General features: G+C 39.9%; 1 protein-coding gene across 1 annotated transcript; it reads right to left on the bottom strand.

Annotated features, from left to right (window-relative positions):
• Window positions 1-23220: 23220 nt before the first annotated feature.
• LOC140871296 (uncharacterized) lies at window positions 23221-24009 on the bottom strand. Its single transcript, XM_073273743.1, has one exon. It carries the CDS (start codon window positions 24007-24009, stop codon window positions 23221-23223), a length of 789 nt encoding a protein of 262 aa, XP_073129844.1.
• Window positions 24010-26367: the final 2358 nt, after the last annotated feature.

Here is a 26367-nt window from a genome sequence, read left to right as displayed (position 1 = left end):
GATTTCTCATACCTCAATGTACTCATATACGTGTAGGCTCAAATAGGCAACTAAGGATAAAATCAATGAAAAGTAGGCCCAAAAATTTCAAACAATGCCTCAATCATATCTATGTCTGTATGTATCAAAAATCAGATTCAAGTATTAATCACAGAGTATATAGGAAATTGTTCATCTAATTGGTTCCATTTTTTTCAAAAATATTTGTCAGATAAGTAGACAATCATGGATTTCAGTGATAGCACAAAAAATATTTTCATCAGCCATGCATCCATATATTTCTCAACTTTTTTTAAATTCAACTCAACTCAACCAAAAACAACTAAACTCAACAAAAATTTTATCTATGAAATTCAAAACTCAAAACTCAACTTTCAACCAAACAACAAACAACCAAACATTGATTCACCCCCCCAAACTTAATGTAATCATTATTCCTAATGATTAAAAATCAAGAAAAAGAACAAGGGACTCATACCTTCAACACCGAGCATCAGTACTCGATGTAACCAAAAGCATATTCATGTAAAATAGTTTCATAGCCACAATGCCATGGTTAAAATGGTTGAGAAGCGCCACGCAAACATCCAAATGAACCTGAAAATAATACCTGCACAATATAACACTCAAAAGTAAAATCATAGCAAGCAAGATAGCTAAAAAAAACACATAGCAGGCTGCTGGAAGTGCACTATCGCATGTACGGGGCAGCTGGTAAAACACGATCATGCATGGTATTGCTGCTGAAAATTCGTTTGCTCAAGAGGAGGCTGCGCTGAAGAGGTTATGTTCGCAAGGAGGAGTAGCAGCTGGAGTGGTTTGGTGCTTGATCCAGTAGCTGTATGGCCATGGAGCTGCGCTGATGGGAGAAATGAATGCGCGATAGCGCTATGAAGGGCGCAGATGGGAGCTTCCGTTGCGCGATGGCGCATTTTCTAGCGCTGATGGTGGGGTGGTTAGCGCTTGGATTGTGGGCAGATTACTTGCGCTGTAGTGGTAGGGGATTAGCGCATGAAGAGGCGCTGAATGAGGAACTTGGTTTACATAAGAAGTGCAGCAGCTGGTAGGAGCATTTGCCATAGTGAAGCGCAGATGAGCAATGGGGAGGCTGGGAGGCGCGTTAGCACTAAGTGAGGCACTAATGGGAAGGGCGATAGCTCTATCTCTAGCGCTGATGGGGAGATGGAGGAGCGATAGCGCAGGTGGGAGAGCAGTTGGTGGATGGGGTTGCGCGTTAGCGCATCATGGTGCGCTAATGGAGAAGGATTTGCAGCGCGATAGCGCATAAAATGTGCTGAGGAGTTGGTTAGCGCGATAGCGCATAGATATTGTGAGATAGTGCAAGGTGAAGCGCTGCTGAGTTGCGCGATAGCTCATGGTTCTGCACTTAAGGATGCGTAGAGGTGAGGCGGGCGCACATGAACCTCTGTTATCAACTTCCAAATCTTGAGCGGATGCCTCTAAGAATGCGCGAGCGCGCATGGAACTCTGACAAGAGTTCTCAATTCCTGAAAAAAAAAAATTTAAATTTATAATATCAAGCCTCCAAAATTAGAAAAAACAAAAGATTAACCGAAGAACAAAAAATAAAAATAAAAGCATAAAAATAAATAAAAAAAATAACAAAAAAACAAAAAACAAAAAAAAATAACAAAAAATTTGGGTTGCCTCCCAAAAAGCGCTTGGTTTATAGTCGTCAGCCCGACTTTCACCGGTGTTAAGTCTTTCCCTTCTCTTTCACACGCCAAATAAATTTCACGAGGTGCCTTTTAAATTTCGCTCTGTTGTTCTTCGTGGCTTTCTTTGGTAGTAAATTCGGCGCTTTTTCCTTCGATGAATCGACCGCAAAATCAGATCTTTTACAGTTCTCCAACTTCATAACCGGTTCAATTGAGCATAAGTCTTCGATGGATGGATTAGATGTCTTCATGAATAAGTTGAAAATCACTCTCTCGCCTTCCACACCCATCGACAACGCACCCTTCTTCACTTCTATCTTGGCATCAGCCGTGGCCAAGAAAGGTCTCCCCAATATCAGGGGAGCACCATGATCTGCTTCTACTTCTAATACCACAAAATCCGCTGGAAAGATGAATTTATCCACCTTGACTAGAACATCTTCAACAATTCCTAGTGGATATTTAATGCTTCTATCCGCTAATTGCAATGAAATCTTAGTTGATTTCATGTCTCCCAACGCCAAGGCCCTGTAAATAGATAATGACATTAAATTAATACTGGCCCCTAAATCACATAACGCATTATTAAAATAAGAAGAGCCAATAGAACAAGGAATAGTAAAACTCCCTGGATCCTTAAGCTTTTGTGGCATCTTTTTTTGCAGCACCGCACTGCACTCTTCAGTCAAATTGACCACCTCGTTCTCTAGCAGTCTCCTTTTCTTGGACATCATCTCCTTGATGAATTTTGCGTAGTTCGGCATTTGCTCCAAAGCATCAGCAAAGGGGATGTTGATGTGAATTTTCTTGAAAATCTCCAAGAATTTGGAGAACTGCTCGTCCAATGCTTTCTTTTTGAACCTCTGCGGGTAGGGAAGTGGAGGTTTGTACATCGGTTTCGGCTCCAGTTCAGGCTCCTTCTCTTTTTTCTCGACTTTCTCCTCTTTCATAGCAGGTTCTTGGACTCCAATTTCTTTTCTACTCCTCAACTCTATGGCATTGCACTGCTCCTTGGGATTTACCTCAGTATTGCTAGGGAACTGGCCGCGGTTGTTGTCCTTCAGTGCGTTCGCCAACTGCCCTATGCTGGTTTCCATGGATTGCAACACAGCACCCATGTTGGCCATGTGCGTCTCCAAGCTGTCAAGGCGAGACTCAGTTTTTGCCATCCTCTTACCTGATTCCTGCACAAAGGTACTAACCACATCCTCCAAAGACAACTTACCATCACCCTTATTAGTATTGTTAGCATAAGAAAAATCTTCATGATTTCCAAAATTAGGGTGAAAAGTATTGGAAATAGGATTACCTCTGTACGCTCCATAACCTCGGTAGCCATTTGGATTTATATAATTGACTTTCTCTATGGCCGGTGATCCTTCAACTCCAGTTGAATTTGCAACATTAATTTTATTCAAAGAAGCTACCTGCGTAGTCAGTGCAGATAATTGAGCAGTGATGGACATGAGAGGATCCACTGCATACACTCCAGCCGGCTTCTTTACTCCTATACGCTCAGATGGCCATTGGAAACTATTGACCGTCATCTCCTCCAACATATCATAAGCCTGAACATGATCCTTCGCAAATATAGTACCTCCAGCAGTAGAATCAACATTCATCCTTGTATGCGCATTCAGTCCGTTGTAAAACCACTCGATCTGTTCCCAATCTGCAAAATTGTGGTTAGGACAACGTCTTAATAATTCTTTATATCTTTCCCATGCCTCATATAACTGTTCAGTGTCCATCTGCCGGAAGGTGCTGATCTCGATCTTCAGTTGGGTGGTTTTGGCAGGAGGAAAATATTTTGCAAGAAATTTTTCTGCCATCACCTCCCAAGTAGTGATGCTTCCAAGCGGCAGTGATTGCAACCAACTTCTGGCTTGATCCCTGAGAGAAAACGGAAACAAGCGTAAGCGTATAGTATCCTCAGACACACCATTAATTTTTACCGTATCGGTTATCTCCAAAAAGGTGCGCAGGTGTAGATAAGATCGGCAGTGGTGCTTCCATTAAATTGGTTCTGTTGAACCATGTTGATCAGTGCAGGCTTCAGCTCAAAATTGTTTGCATTGATAGTTCCTCGAGCTATTCCAGAATAGTGAGCCTGGATCGTCGGTCTGAAGTGATCTCTAATAGGCACTAGGGGAGCTTGGTTTGCTTCTTGTTCAGCCATTCTTTCAAGTTCTTCTCTTCTAGCTCGTCTTAAAGCACGTGCAGTACGCTCGATCTCTGGATCAAACAATAGAGAATTAGCACTTTGCGATCGTCGCATAGACTGCAATTAAAAGATAAGAAAAAAATTAATTAGTAACTTAAAATAAAAAAACTCTAAATTAAAATCTAGACTAATTGGTAACAAGACTAAAAAATAATCAAAATTTACTCCCCGGAAACGGCGCCAAAAACTTGTTGTGAAAATTCCTCGCAAGCATACGAGTGTCAAGTTTTAATATAGTGATAAAATCAAGTATCGATCCCTCAGGGAGTAAAATGAAAATAATAGTGCTTGTAATTAGAATAGTCCAAACTTTATCTAGAAAATCAATAATCAAGAATTTTTCAATTAAAATAAATAATCAGTTGATTTTAGATAGCACGCAAACAACTTTCAGGAATAATCAATCAGAGAAAATGGTCTAGAGGTATAGATTTCACCTGGTTTCAACAACAATCAATCCTAATTAATTAATCTTCATGAATTTCAAAGAATTAATAGCCAAGAACACTTACGTGTATTATTCCCTCTCCCGAGTGCCGAATAAAATATATCAACTACAATTGAATTCCAATATCCCTATTAAGAATTTACTTGCAGTGATCAATTCAAAACAATGTTCTCTTTAAAAGCTCTGTTAAAGTTAATAGCTCTCCCGAGTCAGATAAACAATTAACAGTGTATTTTCCAATGGTCCTATTCAAAATCTCCTCTCCCGAGTGCCAGATTTCAAATAAATATTACAAATCAATTATTGATCAGATAATTGAAAAGACAATCAATTCTAGAAAAAACAATTAATCTAGAAGAAATTAAATTCAATAAAATCAAGAATTCAAGAAAGTGTCTACACCAGGTTCCATCCGACCTCTAGACTATAAAAATTAGTTCATAATAAAATTCTGAAAACAATAAATAATAAATCCAAACATGTTCAGAATTAAATAAATAAAAGATAAAAGAAACAAATCCGTCGTCGACGCCGTGTTCGGACTATCAAACTCCGTCTTCGTTCTTCACGATGAAGCTCCAGAAAATCCCAGAAAAATCTCACGATCAACTCTCTGATATTCTCTTGTGTACGTGTGTGGCGGCCCTCCACTCTCTCAGACTCTAATGTATTCCTTTTATATCGCATCCCAAAAGCCCACTCAAAAGCCCATAAAATATAGAAGTTTCCTTCCGATTAAAATTTCCAATTTCAGATTTTAGCGACGCGCGCCCGCTCCAGAAATCACGCGCCCGCGCATAGGCCTCTGTTCTCAATATTTTCGCCTTCATGTGTGTCTTGCGCGTTAGCTCTTTCTCTTGCATTCTTTAGCGCTTCATCAAGCGCTATACTTAGGCCCAATAGAGAAGCCCATCACTATTCCTCTTCTTAGTCTGTACGTTTCTTTTCTTTTCTTTTCTTCTTTTTCTTCTAAACTTCTTATTTTTCTCCTCGAAATTCCATAATTCACAAAATCTCGATAATTTTCTACAATCACAAAAACAAAACAATACCCACATAAATCTACTCGAAACAAATATTTAACAATTAAAATCATATATAAATTAAGTGTATAAAATACACTTATCACCTAGCCCCTGGACCGAGCCATGCAATTAAAAACGTGAACCATGGCTAAGAAAATCATGAATATGATCAAGAATCACAAGAACGAACGCATAAAATCATAAAAAATCTCGTTTTTCTAAAAATTCTTGAAGTAAACTGATGCTCACGCACACACACAGGTATAACTCTGATATGGCACATTAAAATGAAAAGAGACATGCCTTGCACCGTTAAAAGAAGAGAAAAAGGCGCGTGGAACGATTCTGGGACGACGGAACGACGATGACTCAACTCGGAAGCTTCAAAATCGTGGCTATGGAGCCTTGGAGATTTCTGATCGATGAAGAAGATGAAGGAGAGGGGGAGATGTCGGCTGAGAGCTTGGAGGCGTGAGGTTTGGGTAGGTTTAGGGTAAGGTTTTAATTAAAAATAGGTTTTTAGGATAATAAAATATTAATATGGATTTTTAATTATGAAATATATAACTTAAAAACTCTAACTAATAATTAAAATCTGATAACTAATTTAAAAATCCCGAAATAAATAATTAAGGGAATTTTAAAGATAATAAAAAGTCATTATTTTGGCTTATTTTGAATAAAAAAGTGGACTCCTAAAATCATATAAAATTAAATACTAATAATTTTGAGGAAATAAAACTCAAAATAATATTTTTGGGCTCTAAAAATGCTCATGAAATAAATTGGATCGAAAGTTGTCATCTCGTCCGTCCACGGTCCCGTCTACGCGATAAAATAATTAAATTTCCATAAATCATGAAAAATCACTAATTATGGGTTAAATGCTTCAAAATAACTTAAAACATGCACAAATAATCTCACATAATTATTTAACCCATAAATCTAAAATTCTAAATAAATAAAATCTCTAATTATGCATGCGAATTTACGTATTAAAAATACCGGGTGTTACAATTCTTCCCCCCTTAAATTGGATTTCGTCCTCGAAATTAAAGTACTTACCCGAACAACTCCGGAAAACGAGTCCTCATCTCTGCCTCGGTCTCCCAAGTAGCTTCCTCCTCTGAGTGATTCAGCCACTGGACTCTGACCATCGGTATGACTCGCGTCCTAAGTCTGCGCTCCTCCCTAGCCAAGATCCGTATAGGCCTCTCCTCAAATGCTAACTCCGGTGTCAACTGAAGAGGCTCAAAATCCAACACATGTGATGGGTTCGAGATGTATCTCCGAAGCATGGATACATGGAATACATTGTGCACTGCCGCTAGCCCTGGTGGTAGAGCTAAACGGTAGGCCAACGTGCCAACTCTCTCCAAGATCTCGAATGGCCCTATATATCTCGGATTAAGGTTGCCTCTCCGGCCAAATCACACTACTCCCTTCATAGGTGACACCTTCAGGAATACGTGATCACCTACAGCGAACTCCAAATCTCGTCGTCGAGTATCTGCATAACTCTTCTGACGACTCTGAGCAGTCCTCATGCGATCTCGAATCTGGGTCACAATATCAGCTGTCTGCTGCACAATCTCAGGACCAAGTAAAATCCTCTCACCAACCTCATCTCAATGCACAGGAGATCTGCATCTCCTCCCGTACAATGCTGCATAAGGAGCCATACCTATAGACGACTGAAAACCGTTGTTATAGGTAAACTCCACTAATGGCAGTCTAGTCTCCCACGAGCCCTGAAAGTCGATGATACAAGCTCTCAGTAGATCCTCGAGAACCTGGATCACTCTCTCAGACTGACCATCTGTCTGGGGATGAAACGCTGTACTGAACAAAAGTCTAGTCCCCAATGCAGTGTGCAAACTCTTCCAAAATGCAGACGTAAATCTCGGATCTCTGTCTGATACTATCGACACTGGTATGCCATGCAGTCTAACAATCTCCTTGATGTAAAGCTCTGCATACTGTGTCAACGAGTAAGTAGTCCTAACCGGTAAGAAATGAGCTGACTTGGTGAGTCTATCCACGATCACCCAAATAGTTGTGCAACCTCTGGTACTCCTCGGTAATCCAACTACAAAGTCCATCGTAATATTCTCCCATTTCCATTCCGGAATAGGAAGAGGTCTAAGAAGTCCTGCTGGACGCTGATGCTCGGCCTTGACCTGCTGACAAGTCAAGCACTCTGACACAACTCTCCCGATGTCTCTCTTCATCCCGGGTCACCAATACAATAGCTGCAAATCTCGGTACATCTTCGTACTTCCGGGGTGAATGGAGTACGGAGAAGTGTCAGCCTTTGCTAGAATCTCAGCTCTCAACTGATCGACGTTCGGTACCCACATCCTACCACGGTACTGAACAATGCCATCTACAACTGTATACAGAAGACCACCCTTGGCCTCATCCCTCTGTCTCCAACGCTGCAACTCCTCATCTGTAGGCTGTCCCTCTCTGATCCGATCCCGTAGAATCGGCTGCATCGTCAACACTAACAAGCTCGGTGCATGACCACTCGAGTAAATCTCCAAATAAAACCTCTGAGTCTCACTCTGCAGTGGTAACTGCACTGACAAACACGATACCACTGACGACTTCCGACTCAAAGCATCGGCCACTACATTAGCTTTACCTGGATGGTAGCTAATGTCACAGTCGTAATCCTTCACCAACTCCAACCATCTCCGTTGCCTCATGTTCAACTCCTTCTGAGTGAAGAAGTACTTGAGGCTCTTGTGATCAGTGAAAATCTTGCACTTCTCTCCATACAGATAGTGCCTCCAGATTTTCAAAGCGAAGACCACTGCTGCTAACTCCAAGTCATGTGTCGGGTAGTTCTGCTCATGAATCTTCAACTGCCTCGATGCATAAGCAATAACCTTACCACACTGCATAATTACTGCACCTAAACCTAGCTTAGACGCGTCGGTATACACCACTAACTCCTCGTGTGGTACTATCATCGCTAAAATGTTGGAAAACGGTGATCTCAGATCAATCAGAATTGATACCCGGTGCAGCGGAAGTTTAAAAATTTTATATGGAACGATTCCATATCATGGGTATCAAAACTTTACGATTAAATTGTGCGTGTAAAAATTAAATAACAATTAAATTTTTACCTCCAATCTCGAATCGAGATTATGGACACCAACAGATTACTCTGCTCTTGTTGTATATTCCAGGAACTGATGGACGAACAATTCTTCAATCAGGTCCACGAACAGAAGTTTATTCCCTCTGATAGATTACACTAGAAAATCTATCAGAAGTTTCTACGAAGAGAATTAACGAATTTGATCCGTTAAACCAGACTGCAAATTCAAAATTCACAGGCTGAAATTTTTTGAGCAGAGAGAGGAGAAAGGGGGGGCGGCCACTTTAAAAAAACACAGCTAGGGTTTTCGAAAATTGTGACCTCTGTTATATAATTTCTGTACTGCAATAACTTATTTATAATGTGGGCTGCTAACAGCTTAGGGCCCATTAGTCATAAGTTCAAGCCTGACAAGCAAAGCCCGCATGTTCAAAAATTAATATAAAATTCATCGTGACTCAGATTGATAAACCAATTTCACCAATGTGCACAGAAACCATTTCTGCATCTTTTAAAGTCAAGATAAATTTTCTGAATCCGAATTCAGTGATTTCCAAAAATGCCCATCCCTATGTCATTTTAGGAAATCTTACTCCCTCTACTCTTAAATAAGAAGTCCCACTTCTTTGTTCATTAAATTTAACTCTTTAAATTTAACTATCTCAACGGGGATTAAAAATCCATTACTTGTGTGACCCTCAATGGTTCAGGGATACAGCTAGCCGTGGGCTCACAACTCCTTGTGACTCGGAACAACAATTTCCGACTTGCCCATCGAATCATGGTAAGAGCGCCTAGCAACATCGCCCCATGATTCCCTAGGTATCATTGATAGTGCCTGCAAGAACCAATAGATTTTGGTTAGCGTACAGTACGGTCCCTTCATCCATATATCCCGATCTAATCAACAACCATTGGTAAATCGAGAGTCGTTCGAGATTCGATAACTATGCAATGCATCTTGAAGATCAAATAGTGACATCGCATGTGCTACTAAGAAACCATTTCTTAAAACACATCATGTACTCTGGCCAGAGATTCGTCACACTTATATCTCCTCAGATTGCATAGGATATCCACACTAGCAAGTATGTGGTGAATCCTTGACAACAAAGCATCGACTCCTATATGTGTCGTAACTGTACCCAATCCCGACACCTGATGACCCCAATAGAGTCGGTAAATGAGTCAAAGTACAGTACTAGCATATAGAGTCTCAATGATGTTTCAAGTAGTAAGGACTAATGGTATACAACCAAAACCGCGGACTTTATCCACTCGATAAGTGATAACCACTTGGAAAGTCCGGATAGGGTAGTTCGATCATTCATCGTATGAATATCCATTTGCATGCTTTGAACATCTCTATGTTCCAAACCAATGAAACGTGGTACTCGGCATCGCAAATGCTAGTCTCAATATCGAGCGATCCTTATCCTTATTAACGGACGGCTCAATCGACTAGGAACTGTTTAGAATATACAGTGACTATAAGATGTGTTTCATGATAGCCATCCCCATGTGCCACCACATCTTACATACACTATAGTATATTCAAGGTCTTCATCTAAACATCTTATAGTATGTCACAATATAATAATATGATAAAAGATAAAGTAAACGCCTTTATAAATGTGTAAATTATATAAAACAAAAGATTGTTTATACATAGAGTCATCAAAGCCCTTAGCCACAAGTTGGCTCACCGGGCACCCACTCTTTCAATCTCCCACTTGCCCTAAAGCCAACTAGTCATACTACGCAGTCCCATTGCTTCGCGATGTTTGTCAAATAATGGTCCTGGCAAGGGCTTAGTAAGTGGATCAGCGATATTGTCTGCAGAGGCCACTCTCTCGACAGTGATGTCTCCTCTTTCCACGATCTCTCGGATGATGTGGTATTTCCTCAGTACGTGTTTGGATATTTGATGAGACCTTGATTCCTTTGCCTGAGCAACGGCACCCGTGTTGTCACAGTACACCGGGACTGGACCAACAACTTTCGGAATAACGCCCAACTCTTGGACGAAATTCCTCATCCAAACGGCCTCTTTAGCAGCAGCTGATGCTGCAATGTATTCTGCCTCAGTGGTGGAATCCGCTGTGGTGTCCTGCTTGGAACTCTTCCAAGAGACAGCACCGCCATTGAGCATGAACACAAATCCATAGATTGACTTCGAGTCATCCACGTCACTTTGGAAGCTAGAGTCGGTATAGACTTCCAATTTCAGTTCTCTTCCTCCATATACCATGAACATATTCTTAGTCCTTCGTAAGTACTTAAGAATGTCCTTCACGGCTTTCCAATGCATTTGACCGGGATTGGCTTGATATCTGCTCGTGACACTCAGAGCAAATGCTACATCCGGTCTGGTAGATATCATCCCATACATGATACTACCTATGGCTGACGCATATGGTATATGTGTCATTTTCTCTATCTCTTCATCAGTCTTGGGACACATGGACTTGGATAGAGAAACTCCATGACACATAGGTAGATGTCCTCTCTTGGACCCATCCATTAAAAACCGTTTCAATATGGTGTCGATGTAGGTTGCTTGAGTGAGTCCTATCATTCTCTTAGATCTATCTCTATAGATCTGTATCCCTAGAATATAGGATGCCTCACCCAAATCCTTCATCGAGAATCTACCTGATAACCATATCTTTGTTGACTGCAACATCCCTACATCATTTCCAATGAGTAGGATGTCATCAACATAAAGTACTAAGAATGTCACAGTATCCTTAACTACTTTCTTGTACACGCACGGTTCCTCCGGGTTCTTGATGAAACCAAAATCCTTTATTGTTTCATCAAATTTCTGGTTCCAACTTCTTGATGCTTGTTTGAGACCATAGATTGATCTCTGAAGCTTGCATACCTTATGCTCGCTTCCCATGGATGTGTATCCCTCAGGCTGCGTCATATAGATCTCTTCCTTAATGTTTCCATTAAGAAATGCAGTCTTCACATCCATTTGCCATATCTCATAGTCATACCAAGCAGCTATGGCAATAAGGATTCTTATGGACTTGAACATTGCAACTGGTGAAAAGGTTTCATCATAGTCAACTCCTTGCCTTTGAGTATAACCTTTCGCCACCAATCGTGCCTTGTAGGTCAATACCTTACCATCAGGCCCAAGCTTTCTTTTGTAGATCCATTTACACCCTATTGGAACAATTCCATCAGGAGGATCTACTAAAGACCATACTTGGTTTGTATGCATCGAATCTATTTCCGACTGCATAGCTTCAAGCCATAAATTTGAATCCGCATCAGAAATTGCTTCCTTGAAGTTTCTTGGATCACATCCAACGTCGGGTTCATCTTGATCCCCTTCAAGAAGAAGACCATATCGAATAGGAGGTCTAGAAGTCCTCTCGAATCTTCTAGGTATAGGCATGTTCATCATTGGTTCCTGAGGTGTAGGATCATTATTTTGTATTTTGGGTTCTTCTCGAATTTCTTCGAGTTCCATCATCTCGCCTTTCTTATCCAATAAAAACTCCTTCTCCAAGAAGGTGGCATTCCTTGAAACAAAAAATTTTGTTTCAGTAGGATGATAGAAATAATATCCGATTGAATTCTTCGGATACCCTACAAAATAACATAGGGTGGATCGACTATCCAACTTATCTCCCACTGTCTGCTTCACGTAAGCAGGACATCCCCAAATCCTCAAGTACGAATACTTAGGAGCTTTGCCATTCCATAACTCGTATGGTGTTTTATCCACTGCTTTGGTGTGGACGTTGTTCAACAACAATACCGTCGTTTCAAGCGCGTAGCCCCAAAACGAAGGTGGAAGCTCAGTGAAGCTCATCATGGATCGAACCATGTCCAACAAAGTTCGATTACGACGCTCCGATACACCATTCAGCTGAGGTGTCATAGGAGGAGTCCACTGAGAGAGAATCCCATTCTCTTTCAGATAGTCCAAAAACTCGGTACTTAAGTATTCTCCACCTCGATCCGATCGAAGTGATTTAATACTTTTACCTAGCTTGTTTTCTACTTCAGCCTTGAATTCTTTGAACTTTTCAAATGCTTCAGACTTATATTTCATTAAATATAAATACCCATACCTAGAATAATCATCAGTAAAGGTAATGAAGTAGGTGTGGCCAAATAGAGTACCAATTCTAAATGGACCACAAACATCTGTATGGATCAAATCCAACAGATTTTGACTACGGTCAGGTTTCCCCTTGAATGGAGATTTAGTCATTTTTCCTTTCAGGCAGGATTCACAAGTAGGTAGAGAGTTAATATCAGACATATCAAACATGCCCTCTCCCACTATCTTGTTCATCCTCCTTGAGGAAATATGACCTAGCCTAGCATGCCAAAGGTTTGCCGGGTTTTGACTATCGATTTTCCTTTTGTTCGTTGTTACCGGTTTATCAACATAATTTATTGGAACGTCTTTTAATTTTAAGTTATATAGATCTTTTTCAAGTTGTCCATTTCCAATCAAACATTCATTCTTGTAAATATTGCAAATCCCATTCACAAAATTGCAAGAAAAACCATCTCTATCAAGCATAGAAACAGAAATAATGTTTTTAATCAAATCTGGAACAAATAAAACATCTCTCAAAAGTAACTTAAAATCGTTCTGCAAAATTAAATAAACGTCTCCCACAGCTTTGGCTTCAACTCTAGAACCATTTTCGAGCCTCAGCTGGGTCTCACCCATTCTAAGCTTGCGACTTCTTGTCATCACCTGCAAATCATTACAAATGTGAGATCCACATCCGGTATCCAATACCCAAGAAGTAGTATTAAGTGAAACATTTATTTCAATATAGAACATACCCTTCGCAGTTCGCAACTGCTCTAGATATTCCTTGCAGTTACGTTTCCAATGACCGGGTTTCTTGCAGTGATGGCAAACATCCTTGGACTTTTCCATGTTTGAAGCCTTTGTCTTGTTCTTCTTCTCGGGTCCGGTTTTCTTGGGTGGGGCAGAACGTTTCTTACCCTTTGTACTTGGCCCCTTCTTAGCAGAAGAAGAGGAGCCCACCAAGAGAGCCGGTTTATCCTTCTTTAAAGTGGCTTCATATGTTACAAGCATATTGACCATCTCTTCAAGGGAGGCCTCTATCTTGTTCATATTGAAATTCACCACAAAACCGTCAAACGATGAAGGAAGAGAGAGAAGTAATAAGTCCACGTTTAGTTCATGCTCCAACACCAAATCAAGCGTTACCAACTTCTGAATGAGCCAAATCACTCGTACCCCATGATCACGGACCGAAGTCCCTTCACGCATGCGACACGTCATTAGCTCTTTTACAGTAGCGAACCTTTCAGCTCTCGATTGAGCCCCAAAAAGTTCCTTGAGTTGTACGTGAATGTCAGCAGCATTCACGGTATCCTCAAATCGCCTCTGGAGTTCATCAGACATCGAAGCTTGCATATAGAATTTGGCCTTGATATCATGGTCCCACCATGTATCAAGTTTGGCCAACTCTTCCGGACTTATGTCAGCTGGTGCTTCCTTCAGAGGAGATTTTTCTAACACGTAGAGCATCTTCTCCGAGGTCAAGACAATCTTCAACTTACGGAACCATTCCGTATAGTTTGCGCCAGTCAGTTTATTTTGTTCGAGAATAGAGAATAGTGGATTGCTCGAATTCATTTTAATGAAATACTGAAAAGAAACAGACAATAATCAGTGATTGTTTAATTAATTTACTAAGACATAAAATAGGCAAAATTTATTTTATGAATCTCACTCCCACTATTTTAACGATTTCACTACCCTCTAGTGAAAACGGGAAACTGTTTTCCTTAGTGGGAACATGGAGTCCAATTGACAAACTATGGTCCCGAATAATATCAGCCAACCATAATTTTCAAAAGGTAGAGCCCAATTTCTTCCAAAGCAACCTCCACGTTTTTACCTCATGTCCAATAAAGGCCCAATAATATGACGCCGTTTATTATGACATGTCAAGATGACCCATCAATATTAAGTTGTGATGGACGGTCGCCATGTGGATCCCCCAATAATATGAGCCGATCCCATGGGAGTTCCACCCAACTTACAACATGTGTCGATCCAATGTACAGCTTTCCGACGAACGGGCCCCCCCAATAATATGAGCCGGACCGTATCCGCGGGTAGCATCTCATACATTGATCGTTGATGGAAGGTAGGAACATTTAAACAAAATTTAAATTTCCTTTTAATCTTGATATCAATTTTAAATTATATTTAAAATGAGGGATTTTAATTTTGAAAATTTGTCTCATCATTTAAAATTTGTATGCTTGCGGGATTCATACAATTTAGTCTAAAACATGCATACAACGATAATATCATATATTATATAGGATGATCGATTCCATTTCTAATCGACCTGTGGTTGCCAATCACGAGTCTAAGTCCAATCCTAGGTAATATGCAGGTATGCAATGCAATCCTATTACATTGAGCTTTCAATTTACATTTCTTCAGTCTTTATTGTCTGTTGGGCCCACCTCCGTCTTCAAATCTTCATCTCCCACTAAGTCTAATGTATTTAAAATAAATAACTATGACAAGTAGGGGATACATTTCAAGGGGTGGAAACGGGCCATAAACCAGGCCCACTTTTATTACATATGACAATTCATATTGGGCCATAAACCAGGCCCATTAATAAATTCAACAACAATAAAAACAAATGTAAATTCCTAACATACACCTACAAAATTGGTCATGGCAATCGATCATCCTTATCCAATAATATTTAATTCAAAATTAATTTATTGGATAACATGCAATGGCAATTAAATTAAAAGGATAAAATCATATTCCATATATAAAATCTTATTTTACATACAAAATCATATTTTATCTTTTTATCAAATAAAATCATATTTTACATATAAAATAAAATTTTATACATAAAATCATATTTTACTCAATATTTCCATAAGATCATATCTTATCATCAATTGTACCAAAAATAATTAATTTCATAAAATCTGATTTAACGGATAAAATCTATAAATTTTCCAAAAATTCAAATTTATCCAAAAATCAATTTTAAAATTTTTGGACTCGAACAATTCGATCCAACCGCCTCGTGGACCAATCAAAAACAATTTTTGATCGGACCAAAAATAGAATTTTAACATATTAAAATTTTAATTAAAAAATTAAAAATAAATTTTCCCGGGCCGCCCGGGACGATCCCGGGCAGCCCGCGCCCCAAAAGGGGCTCGGGCCGGGCAGCCCGTCGCTGCCCCTTGGGCAGCGACCATTGCTGCCCCGGACAACGATCCAATCGCTGCCCGTGTTTTTGCCCGTCAAAAAATTTTAATTTTATTTTGTTTCAAAAACCGAGGCTTAAAAAAAAATTTTGTACAATCGATTAATTTAATCGCTTGATCTGAGCAACTTGGCTCTGATACCACTGTTGGTAAACGGTGATCTCAGATCAATCAGAATTGATACCCGGTGCAGCGGAAGTTTAAAAATTTTATATGGAACGATTTCATATCATGGGTATCAAAACTTTACGATTAAATTGTGCGTGTAAAAATTAAATAACAATTAAATTTTTACCTCCAATCTCGAATCGAGATTATGGACACCAACAGATTACTCTGCTCTTGTTGTATATCCCAGGAACTGATGGACGAACAATTCTTCAATCAGGTCCACGAACAGAAGTTTAATCCCTCTGATAGATTGCACTAGAAAATCTATCAGAAGTTTCTAAGAAGAGAATTAACGAATTTGATCCGTTAAACCAGACTGCAAATTCAAAATTCACAGGCTGGAATTTTTCGAGCAGAGAGAGGAGAAAGGGGGGGGCGGCCACTTTAAAAAAAACACAGCTAGGGTTTTCGAAAATTGTGACCTCTGTTATATAATTTCTGTACTGCAATAACTTATTTATAATGTGGGCTGCTAACAGCTTAGGGCCCATTAGTCATAAGTTCAAGCCTGACAAGCAAAGCCCGCATGTTCAGAAATTAATATAAAATTCATCGTGACTCAGATTGATAAACCAATTTCATCAATGTGCACAGAAACCATTTCTGCATCTTTTAAAGTCAAGATAAATTTTCTGAATCCGAATTCAGTGATTTCCAAAAATGCCCATCCCTATGTCATTTTAGGAAATCTTACTCCCTCTACTCTTAAATAAGAAGTCCCACTTTTTTGTTTATTAAATTTAACTCTTTAAATTTAACTATCTCAACGGGGATTAAAAATCCATTACTTGTGTGACCCTCAATGGTTCAGGGATACAGCTAGCCGTGGGCTCACAACTCCTTGTGACTCGGAACAACAATTTCCGACTTGCCCATCGAATCATGGTAAGAGCGCCTAGCAACATCGCCCCATGATTCCCTAGGTATCACTGATAGTGCCTGCAAGAACCAATAGATTTTGGTTAGCGTACAGTACGGTCCCTTCATCCATATATCCCGATCGAATCAACAACCATTGGTAAATCGAGAGTCGTTCGAGATTCGATAACTATGCAATGCATCTTGAAGATCAAATAGTGACATCGCATGTGCTACTAAGAAACCATTTCTTAAAACACATCATGTACTCTGGCCAGAGATTCGTCACACTAATATCTCCTCAACTTGCATAGGATATCCATACTAGCAAGTATGTGGTGAATCCTTGACAACAAAGCATCGACTCCTATATGTGTCGTAACTGTACCCAATCCCGACACCTGATGACCCCAATAGAGTCGGTAAACGAGTCAAAGTACAGTAATAGCATATAGAGTCTCAATGATGTTTCAAGTAGTAAGGACTAATGGTGTACAACCAAAACCGCGGACTTTATCCACTCGATAAGTGATAACCACTTGGAAAGTCCGGATAGGGTAGTTCGATCATTCATTGTATGAATATCCATTTGCATGCTTTGAACATATCTATGTTCCATACCAATGAAACGTGGTACTCGACATCGCAAATGCTAGTCTTAATCTCGAGCGATCCTTATCCTTATTAACGGACGGCTCAATCGACTAGGAACTGTTTAGAATATACAGTGACTATAAGATGTGTTTCATGATAGCCATCCCCATGTGCCACCACATCTTACATACACTATAATATATTCAAGGTCTTCATCTAAACATCTTATAGTATGTCACAACATAATAATATGATAAAAGATAAAGTAAACGCCTTTATAAATGTGTAAATTATATAAAACAAAAGATTGTTTATACATAGAGTCATCAAAGCCTTTAGCCACAAGTTGGCTCACCGGGCACCCACTCTTTCATAAAACCGGTGCAGTAGTGAGTGCTTCCTTCAGCTGATCGAAGCTCCTCTGACAGTCTGAACTCCAAATAAACTTCGCGTTCTTCTTGGTTAAGGAAGTCAAGGGTACTGCAATAGAGGAAAAACCCTTGATGAACTTCCTATAATATCCTGCCAAACCCAAGAAACTGCGAATCTCCGAAGCATTCCTCGGAATACCCCATTTCTGCACTGCCTCAACCTTCGACTGATCCACTGCAATCCCATCTCTCGAAATAATGTGGCCAAGAAATGCCACCTGCTTGAGCCAAAACTCACACTTGCTGAACTTGGCATACAAACGATGCTCTCTCAAAGTCTGCAAGTGTTGTCTATGCTCCTCGAGTAGATCAAGATATCATCAATAAAGACTATGATAAACTGATCTAAGTACGACTGAAATATGCGGTTCATGAGATCCATGAAGACCGTTGGAGCATTAGTCAACCCAAACGGCATTACTAAGAACTCGTAATGCCCATAGCGTGTCCGGAAAGCAGTCTTGGACACATCTGCATCTCTAACTCGCAGCTGATGATAACTAGATCGCAGGTCGATCTTGGAGAACGCTGAAGCTCCCTAAAACTGATCAAATAAGTCCTCTATCCTCGGTAGTGGGTACTTATTCTTCACTGTGACCCTATTGAGCTCTCGATAATCGATGCACAGTCTCATACTGCCATCCTTCTTCTTCACAAATAACGCTGGAGCTCCCCATGGAGAAAATCTAGGAAGAACATAGCCTTTCTCTAATAACTCCTGTATCTGCTCCTTCAACTCTTTCATCTCGGTAGGAGCAAGTCTGTATGGTGCCTTAGAGATAGGCACGGTGTCTGGCACTAAGTCGATGCTGAACTCCACATCTCTCACTGGTGGAATTCCTGCAACATCCTCCGGGAAGACTTCCGGAAAGTCACGAACCACCTCTATCTCTGATAATGATCTGCTATATGATTCTGAGGCTGTGACAATACTTGCTAGAAAACCTTGGCAACCCCGTTTCAACAGCTTCCTCGCCTGAATAAGAGATATCACCTGTGGAATATCACTGCTCTGAGATGCATGAAAAGTAAACGGGTCGCCTCCCGGCGGTTTCACTGACACTGTCCTCCGACGAAAATCAATCGAAGCTCCATTGAATGTCAACCAGTCCATACCCAATATCAAATCAAATCCACTCAACGGCAAAACCACCACATCTGCGCGAATAGAGTGCCCCTGAAACTCCAACTCCAGTTCTCGAATGACACTAGAGGTAGAAATAATCTGTCCTGATGGCATAGTGACATCATAACCACTGTCAACCATCTCGGGTGTGATGCCTATCCGTCTGATAAACTCCAGGGAGATAAACGAATGCGTAGCCCCTAAGTCTAGCAACGAAAACGTGGAGTTGCCTCCAACTAAAATTCTCCCTGCACGCCAATTTCATACCACTACTAAACTTTCCCCCCAAAGATAAGTCACTAATAACCCTTAATTCTAGTCACAAGTAAATCATGCTTCTTATTTTAACATGCAGATAGAAAAATCCCAAATACAAATTATTTCACAAAGAAAAATCAAAATTCTTAACCAAAGGAAGAAATTATAAAATACTAGGGGTAAGATATACCGGTGATCAAGGAAGTGTCTGGGTCTGCCTCCTCTGCCTGCATAATGAACACTCTACCAGCAGTGTTCGTCTTCCTCGGGCAATTAGCTATCTGGTGCTCTGGCTCTCTACAGTGGAAACAAACTCCTGCTCCCAAAAGACAAGGTCCCGAATGCATCTTCTGAAACTTCGGGCAAGTAGGAAAACCTCCAGTATTAGGGGCCCCGCCCCTAGGCTGCTATGGCCTCTGCTGCTGGTTCGGGCCCTTAGACGGCCCAGTATACTGCTTCTTCGCAGGAGGCTGCGAAGATGGTCGCTGAAATCCAGACTGATTCTGTCTCTTCCCCTGCAGCTCTCGCTGTATCTCTCTCCTACCCTCCTCTGACCTCAGTGCTCTACTAGATGCCGCCTCATATGTAGCGACGTCCATCATACGTACGTCATGCTTAATATCCGCCTTCAGTCCCTCCACAAACTGCCTCATCTTCTCCGGTGGACTGTCTGCAATCAGAGGCACAAAATGACAGCCCCTCTCGAACTGTCTCACATACTCAACCACTGACCTGTCCCCCTGTCGGAGACTCATAAACTCCTGGATCATGCGACTGTGCACATCCTCCGTGAAATACTTGGCGTAGAAGATACGCCTAAACTCCGCCCAAGTCAATGTAGGAAGATGTACTCCCCTGGCAGCACCCTCCCACCAAAGAGCTGCATCTCCCCTCATCATATACGTCGCACAGTTTACCCTGTCGGCGTCAGTAATCCCCATGTATGCAAAGATGGACTCCAAAGAACGAATCCACCCCTCAGCCACCAATGGATCGGTGGTACCAGTGAACTCCTTCGGCCCTTCTTCTGGAACCGCTCAGCTACGTCCTCCTCGTGGGACAGTCTAGGACGTGTAGTCTGCTGCTCCAGCAGAGCAGTAATCTCTGCCATCATATTAGCATTGGCCTGCTCCAATGCTGCAAGTGGGTTCTGCGGAGGTGGAGGTGGAGATTCCCCACGTCTGTTCATAGGTCTCGGAGGCATTCTGCACCACCACATATTTCTTTACGTAAATCGTCATGCATAACTAAGTGTTTTAACATTAATGCTAACTTAAATTCTTAAAATTAAATCATGCTATAAACACTTAAAACTTACAGACCGGTAGCGTGGATTTCTGAGCTCGCATAGCAGTAATGACCCCTCCAAGGACCGTGCTTTGATACCAACTGAAACGACCCTAACTCTCTAAATATAAATAAATATGCGGAAATTTTTTTTTTTATTACTTACTAAATAATAATATGTACATACATGCCCATACATATATGCACAGAATAAATAGATTTAAAAATAAATAACTTAAATAAAAAAGCAACCTTTAATAAATTAAATATCTGAGTATAACATTTAATAAAATACTGACAAATAAAATACTGACATAAACGGAATAAATAAAATTTGCATGCACTGAAAATATTTAAATAATATGTATAACATGATAAAAATATTCATAACAATACATAGACTCAGACAACGGTCACGGGGTTACTGCATGTCCGCTCATAGGTCCTCGCCGCCGGTGGGTACTACGTCCTCCTCTACGTACTCACCTGCACCATATCAGTGTAGTGAGCCTAGAGGCCCAACATGCTAACATAACAAGGGTTTAAAATAATTTAAATCACTTTAATACTAATACATAACATATACATGAATGAGCATGCTTAAAAATATCATGAACATAACATAAATATAAATTAAACTTGAATATCATAATAATACATAAACATTGTTGAGCAAAGTATTTTCTAACATCGCAAGGTCGCATCCATAGTGTAACCATACATACATTAAATACTGATCAGCGTGGTAAACCAACGTACGTGGCGGTGACGAATCACCTCTTAAATTGGCAATAAACTGCCCTTCAATAGTTCACATATGGGGACGAATCCCCCTTAAATTGTCACACTACTTCAACTTCCAACATAAAAATTATTTTCTTTTGCTCAACCTTAAACATTAAATCATGAATAAAAATTATTTCATGAATACATGCACTGAAAATATGTCCGTAATATATATTTAATTAATTTATTCATAATATAATATACTTATACTTAAAATAGACTTTATGCATAAAAATAATTAAATATATATTTCGGACTTATTTATTTTTCATGGGTTGGTCCAGACTGCTGGTCATTCACTCTAAGCCCATTAACTTAAATAAAAGCCCAATAATCATATCTTAGCTCAAATAACTTAATTAAACTTAATTGGGCCTAAATAAAAATATTTAAGCCCATTAACTTACTTAAACCCAATAAAATTCTAGACTGGCCCAAAAATACACTGACTGGCCCAAAAATTCCTATGGGCCCACGAACCCATAAAATTTATTGGGCTAACTTAAAAATAATTTTAAAAAGCCCAAATAAAATTATTTGGAAGCCCAAATAAATTTATTTCTAATTAATTGGCCCAAAAACCAATTAAAAACATCATATATTTAAAAATTAAAATACTCGAGCCCGGCTCACCTAACCCGGACCCGGACCGACTTGACCCGACCCACTACCCTACATACCCAACCCATATCACCCAAACCCGACCCAGACCCAGCCCCAGCCCAAAACCCGACCCCCTCCTTTCCCAGCCCTCCTCGGCCGCGAGCAGCAGGCCTTCTTGGCCTGCTGCCGGCCAGCTCCGGCCACCCCTGGCCAGAGCGCCATCGCCCAGACGTAGCCCACACCTGGGCGGTTCTAACCCACCATGGCTCAACCCGAGCCATGGCCCCTAGCCCCTGACCGATCCAACCTTCCACAAAACCCTAAACTGCCAACTCCTTTGACCAAACCATGCATTAGATCAAACCCAGCCCACACCAGTCCGAACCATCTGCTCCTACTCGACCCTAAGGCACCCTTGGACACCCCTTGACCGAGCCCTAGCCCCTGGACCGAGCCATGCAATAAAAAACGTAAACCATGGCTAAGAAAATCATGAATATGATCAAGAATCACAAGAACGAACGCATAAAACCATAACAAATCTCGTTTTTCTGAAAATTCTTGAAGTAAACTGATGCTCACGCACACACACACGTATAACTCTGATATGGCACATTAAAATGAAAGGATACATGCCTTGCACCGTTAAAAGAAGAGAAGAAGGCACGTGGAACGATTCCGGGACGACGGGACGACGATGACTCAACTCGGAAGCTTCAAAATCGTGGCTATGGAGCCTTGGAGATTTCTGATCGATGAAGAAGATGAAGGAGAGGGGGTGATGTCGGCTGAGAGCTTGGAGGCGTGAGGTTTGGGTAGGTTTAGGGTAAGGTTTTAATTAAAAATAGGTTTTTAGGATAATAAAATATTAATATGGATTTTTAATTATGAAATATATAACTTAAAAACTCTAACTAATAATTAAAATCTGATAACTAATTTAAAAATCCCGAAATAAATAATTAAGGGAATTTTAAAGATAATAAAAAGTCATTATTTTGGCTTATTTTGAATAAAAAATGGACTCCTAAAATCATATAAAATTAAATACTAATAATTTTGAGGAAATAAAACTCAAAATAATATTTTTGGGCTCTAAAAATGCTCATGAAATAAATTGGATCGAAAGTTGTCATATCGTCCGTCCACGGTCCCGTCTACGCGATAAAATAATTAAATTTCCATAAATCATGAAAAATCACTAATTATGGGTTAAATGCTTAAAAATAACTTAAAACATGCACAAATAATCTCACATAATTATTTAACCCATAAATCTAAAATTCTAAATAAATAAAATCCCTAATTATGCATGCGAATTTACGTATTAAAAATACCGGGTGTTACACGTTGATATCGTTACGTGAACCGGAGACCCCAAAGAAGGCATGACATATCCACAAGTCATGAGAGGCGACCGCCTCAAGCACAATTGTTGGTGATCCATGTCCCCTTGTAAATTGACATTTCCAAGCAACCGGGCAATTTTTCCATTTCCAGTGCATACAATCAAGGCTACCCAACATGCCAGGGAAGCCGTGTCTCTCATCATGCATTTGAAGAAGACGTTGAACATCATCAGCATTTGGTCTTCTTAAGTACCTATCACCAAATACTTCAACCATGAATTCGCAAAACTTGAAAAGACACCTGATGGCAGTGGATTCACCCATACGTAGGTACTCGTCAAGATGGTCGGCAGGGACTCCGTAAGCCAGTTGATGAATCGCAGCGGTGCATTTTTGTAGTGGTGACAACCGTTTTCTTTGCACAACATCGTTCCTTTGTTGAAAAACTTTCGAATGATTCTCAAAGGCAGTCACTATGCGGATGAATAACTCTCTTCGCATTCGAAACCGTCTTCGAAATATTCCGTCGTGATACACCGGGTTTGAAGAGAAATAATCATTGACGAGCCTCTCATGCCCGGCTTCACGATTTCTTTGGATGAACCTTCTTCTTCTGCGTGTTTCTCTCCTCTGATATGCTTCCATAACTTGTTGGTGTTGTTGAAGTACCATTAACATCAGTTTTTCTACCGGATCATCCTCTTGCTCACTGATTTGAACATGTACTTCGTCTTTGCTTGTCGAGCTGAAACTTGAGCTAGAACTTCCTATAGAATGAGACATGTTTAGAAGAAATATGTTGTATATGTGTTTGCGAAAGATATCTTAGTGGAATGCAAATCTTATAGCACAATGTGTCTATATATAAGATATATATTTCAACGGCTGGTATCTAACGAATAGTTTGCAATGATTAGTTTCAAACGGCTAGTTTCAAACGGATAGTTTCTAACGGCTAGTTTGTAACAACTAGTTTCTAACTGCTAGTTTGCAACGGATAGTTTCCAACGGCTACTTTGTAACGACTAGTTTTCAAAGTTGATAAAAATTTAAAACCACAATAAACAAAAATACAATAATTAAACATTACAATCACTCGAAAATACAATAATTAAAAATTACAATCACTCGGAATCACAATAAATAAAACTTACAAACACTCGAAAATACATTAACTAAACAATACAATCACTCTGAAATGCAATAATTAAACAATACAATCAATAAAAAATACATTCTAAATGACCAAACAGTTTAGATATTCCAACTCGACCTGATATCCATGCACAGACATTCATGTATAACAAGTTGCTCCGTAGTCATCTACGAGGTGTCTTTGTTCAAGATCTCGTACTCCTTCAACTTCAATCAACGATTCTTAGCTTCAGCATTGGTGATGCGATCATGGATGGCTCGCATGCTGATCAAGTGACTAAGGATCTGTTGGAGATACCACGAGGACCGGTTACGAGAGGCCGAGCTCAAAAGTTTAAGGAAGCACTTCAATCTTTGTTGTTGAAGACACAAGAGGGCGTTGGATTTCTTGATATTCAATTTGGAGGAATTTATAATCTTATTGAGGTCAAAAGAGGTCAAGAAAGTGAAGAAATTGAAGACCCTGCTCGAAGCCAAGGCGCGCCCGCGCCCCAGACTCGCGCGCCCGTGCCATTATTTTGCAAAGAAGAAGCGCGCCCGTGCTTACGGATGCCAAATTGACGATGTTTTTGCGAGCTCTCGGCACGCCCGCGCTACCTTATTGCACGCCCGTGCCATTGTCTGCGCAAATTCGGCGCGCCCGCGCATCTCTCTAGCGCGCCCGTGCCATGCCCTTTTACACACACCGAAGGTGTTTGTGTGTGTGTTCGGGATTTTTAATATTTTGGATTTACTTTGTTTATTTTAGGTCTTTTATTCCTACTAGGAAACTTTAGGAGATATCTTTGATATCTTTTTGATTTATTTTGCGTTATCTTTCAATATTTTGGGTTGTAATATAAATACTACAACATTCATTATTTTAATAATAATTAAGATTTTTGATTATTGATTATTCAATACAAAATTCTCTCTAGAATTTTATCAAAGCTTTTGCTTTACCCAAAATCAAACTTATCAAAGTTTCATAGCTTTGTGGCGTTTGTCAATCTATTTTCAATTGGGTTGTCAAAGACAGGTTCCTTTGAAGGTCTAATTGAATCTTTGATTGTTTCTATCGTGAATTCTCTGTTACTAGTTACAGGTTCAACTAGAGGTGGAGATTCCAAAGTCTGTTACTTGTTTCAAAGTCGGGACAAAATCTTTGAATTCTTTTGTTATAGAATTGAGGTGCGATTCGTTGAAATCGTGCTGCCTTTCATACATAAGATTCATATCATTTGGTATCAAAGCAAAGGTTTGAAACAAGTAAGTTTTCAATTCTTTGTGACTATCTGTTCTTCGTGTTCTTCGCATTCTTCGTCCTTATTAAGTTATCTCGAAAAGGCTTCAAAAAAAAATAATAATAATAGAAGAAGCAAGATAACTTGTGGACAATTTTCGTTCTTGTTCATCCTTGGGTGCAAGTCAAAATTCGAGCATCCCTAAATTTCTTCTTCTTGTTTTTGTCAATCTTCGAGAGTCGATCTTCAAGCGTCTAAAAGTTGTGAACTTGAGAGTTTGATTCACTTTTACACAAAGCAAAAAAAAAAAAAAAAAACATACAGAAATTTTGTGTGGAAAGAAAACGAGTGTTGGAGTGATTCGTTTGGAGTGATCTGTGAGAACTTGTGTGAGGAATTTTACTACTAATTTTTTTTTCTTGCAGGTACCATGAATCCTAATAAAGATGCTAGTGAAAGTGTGAACCAAGGAATTTCCATGGTTCAAATGGAGGCATTGATGGGGCAATTTACTAGGGTGATGAGTTCGGAGTTGGAACCTCTTCATGAGCGGATGAGTAGATTGGAGGAGAGTAGTGGTAGTGGAAAAAAAAATTAAAGATAGGAGGGGGAATAATTTTGAAGGAGATGAGGAGAGTTTTGATGAGAATTGGGATGGAGAGAGAAGAGTACATGGGGGTAGACATAGGCGAGAAGCAGTACGAGAAAAACATACGGAGTGCAGTAAGGAGGATGGAAATATTAGTAGTATTAAGATGAAAAT

Source organism: Henckelia pumila, chromosome 1 (genome assembly GCF_033568475.1).
Source record: "Henckelia pumila isolate YLH828 chromosome 1, ASM3356847v2, whole genome shotgun sequence".
Lineage (NCBI taxonomy): Eukaryota > Viridiplantae > Streptophyta > Magnoliopsida > Lamiales > Gesneriaceae > Henckelia > Henckelia pumila.
The sequence above is the reverse complement of the archived record's forward strand: the minus strand, read 5'-3'. Positions and strand labels throughout refer to the sequence as shown.

Coding starts and splice junctions, on each gene's coding strand:
- LOC140871296 (XM_073273743.1), bottom strand. CDS start 24,009: ATGTCTCATTCTATAGGAAGTTCTAGCTCAAGTTTCAGCTCGACAAGC.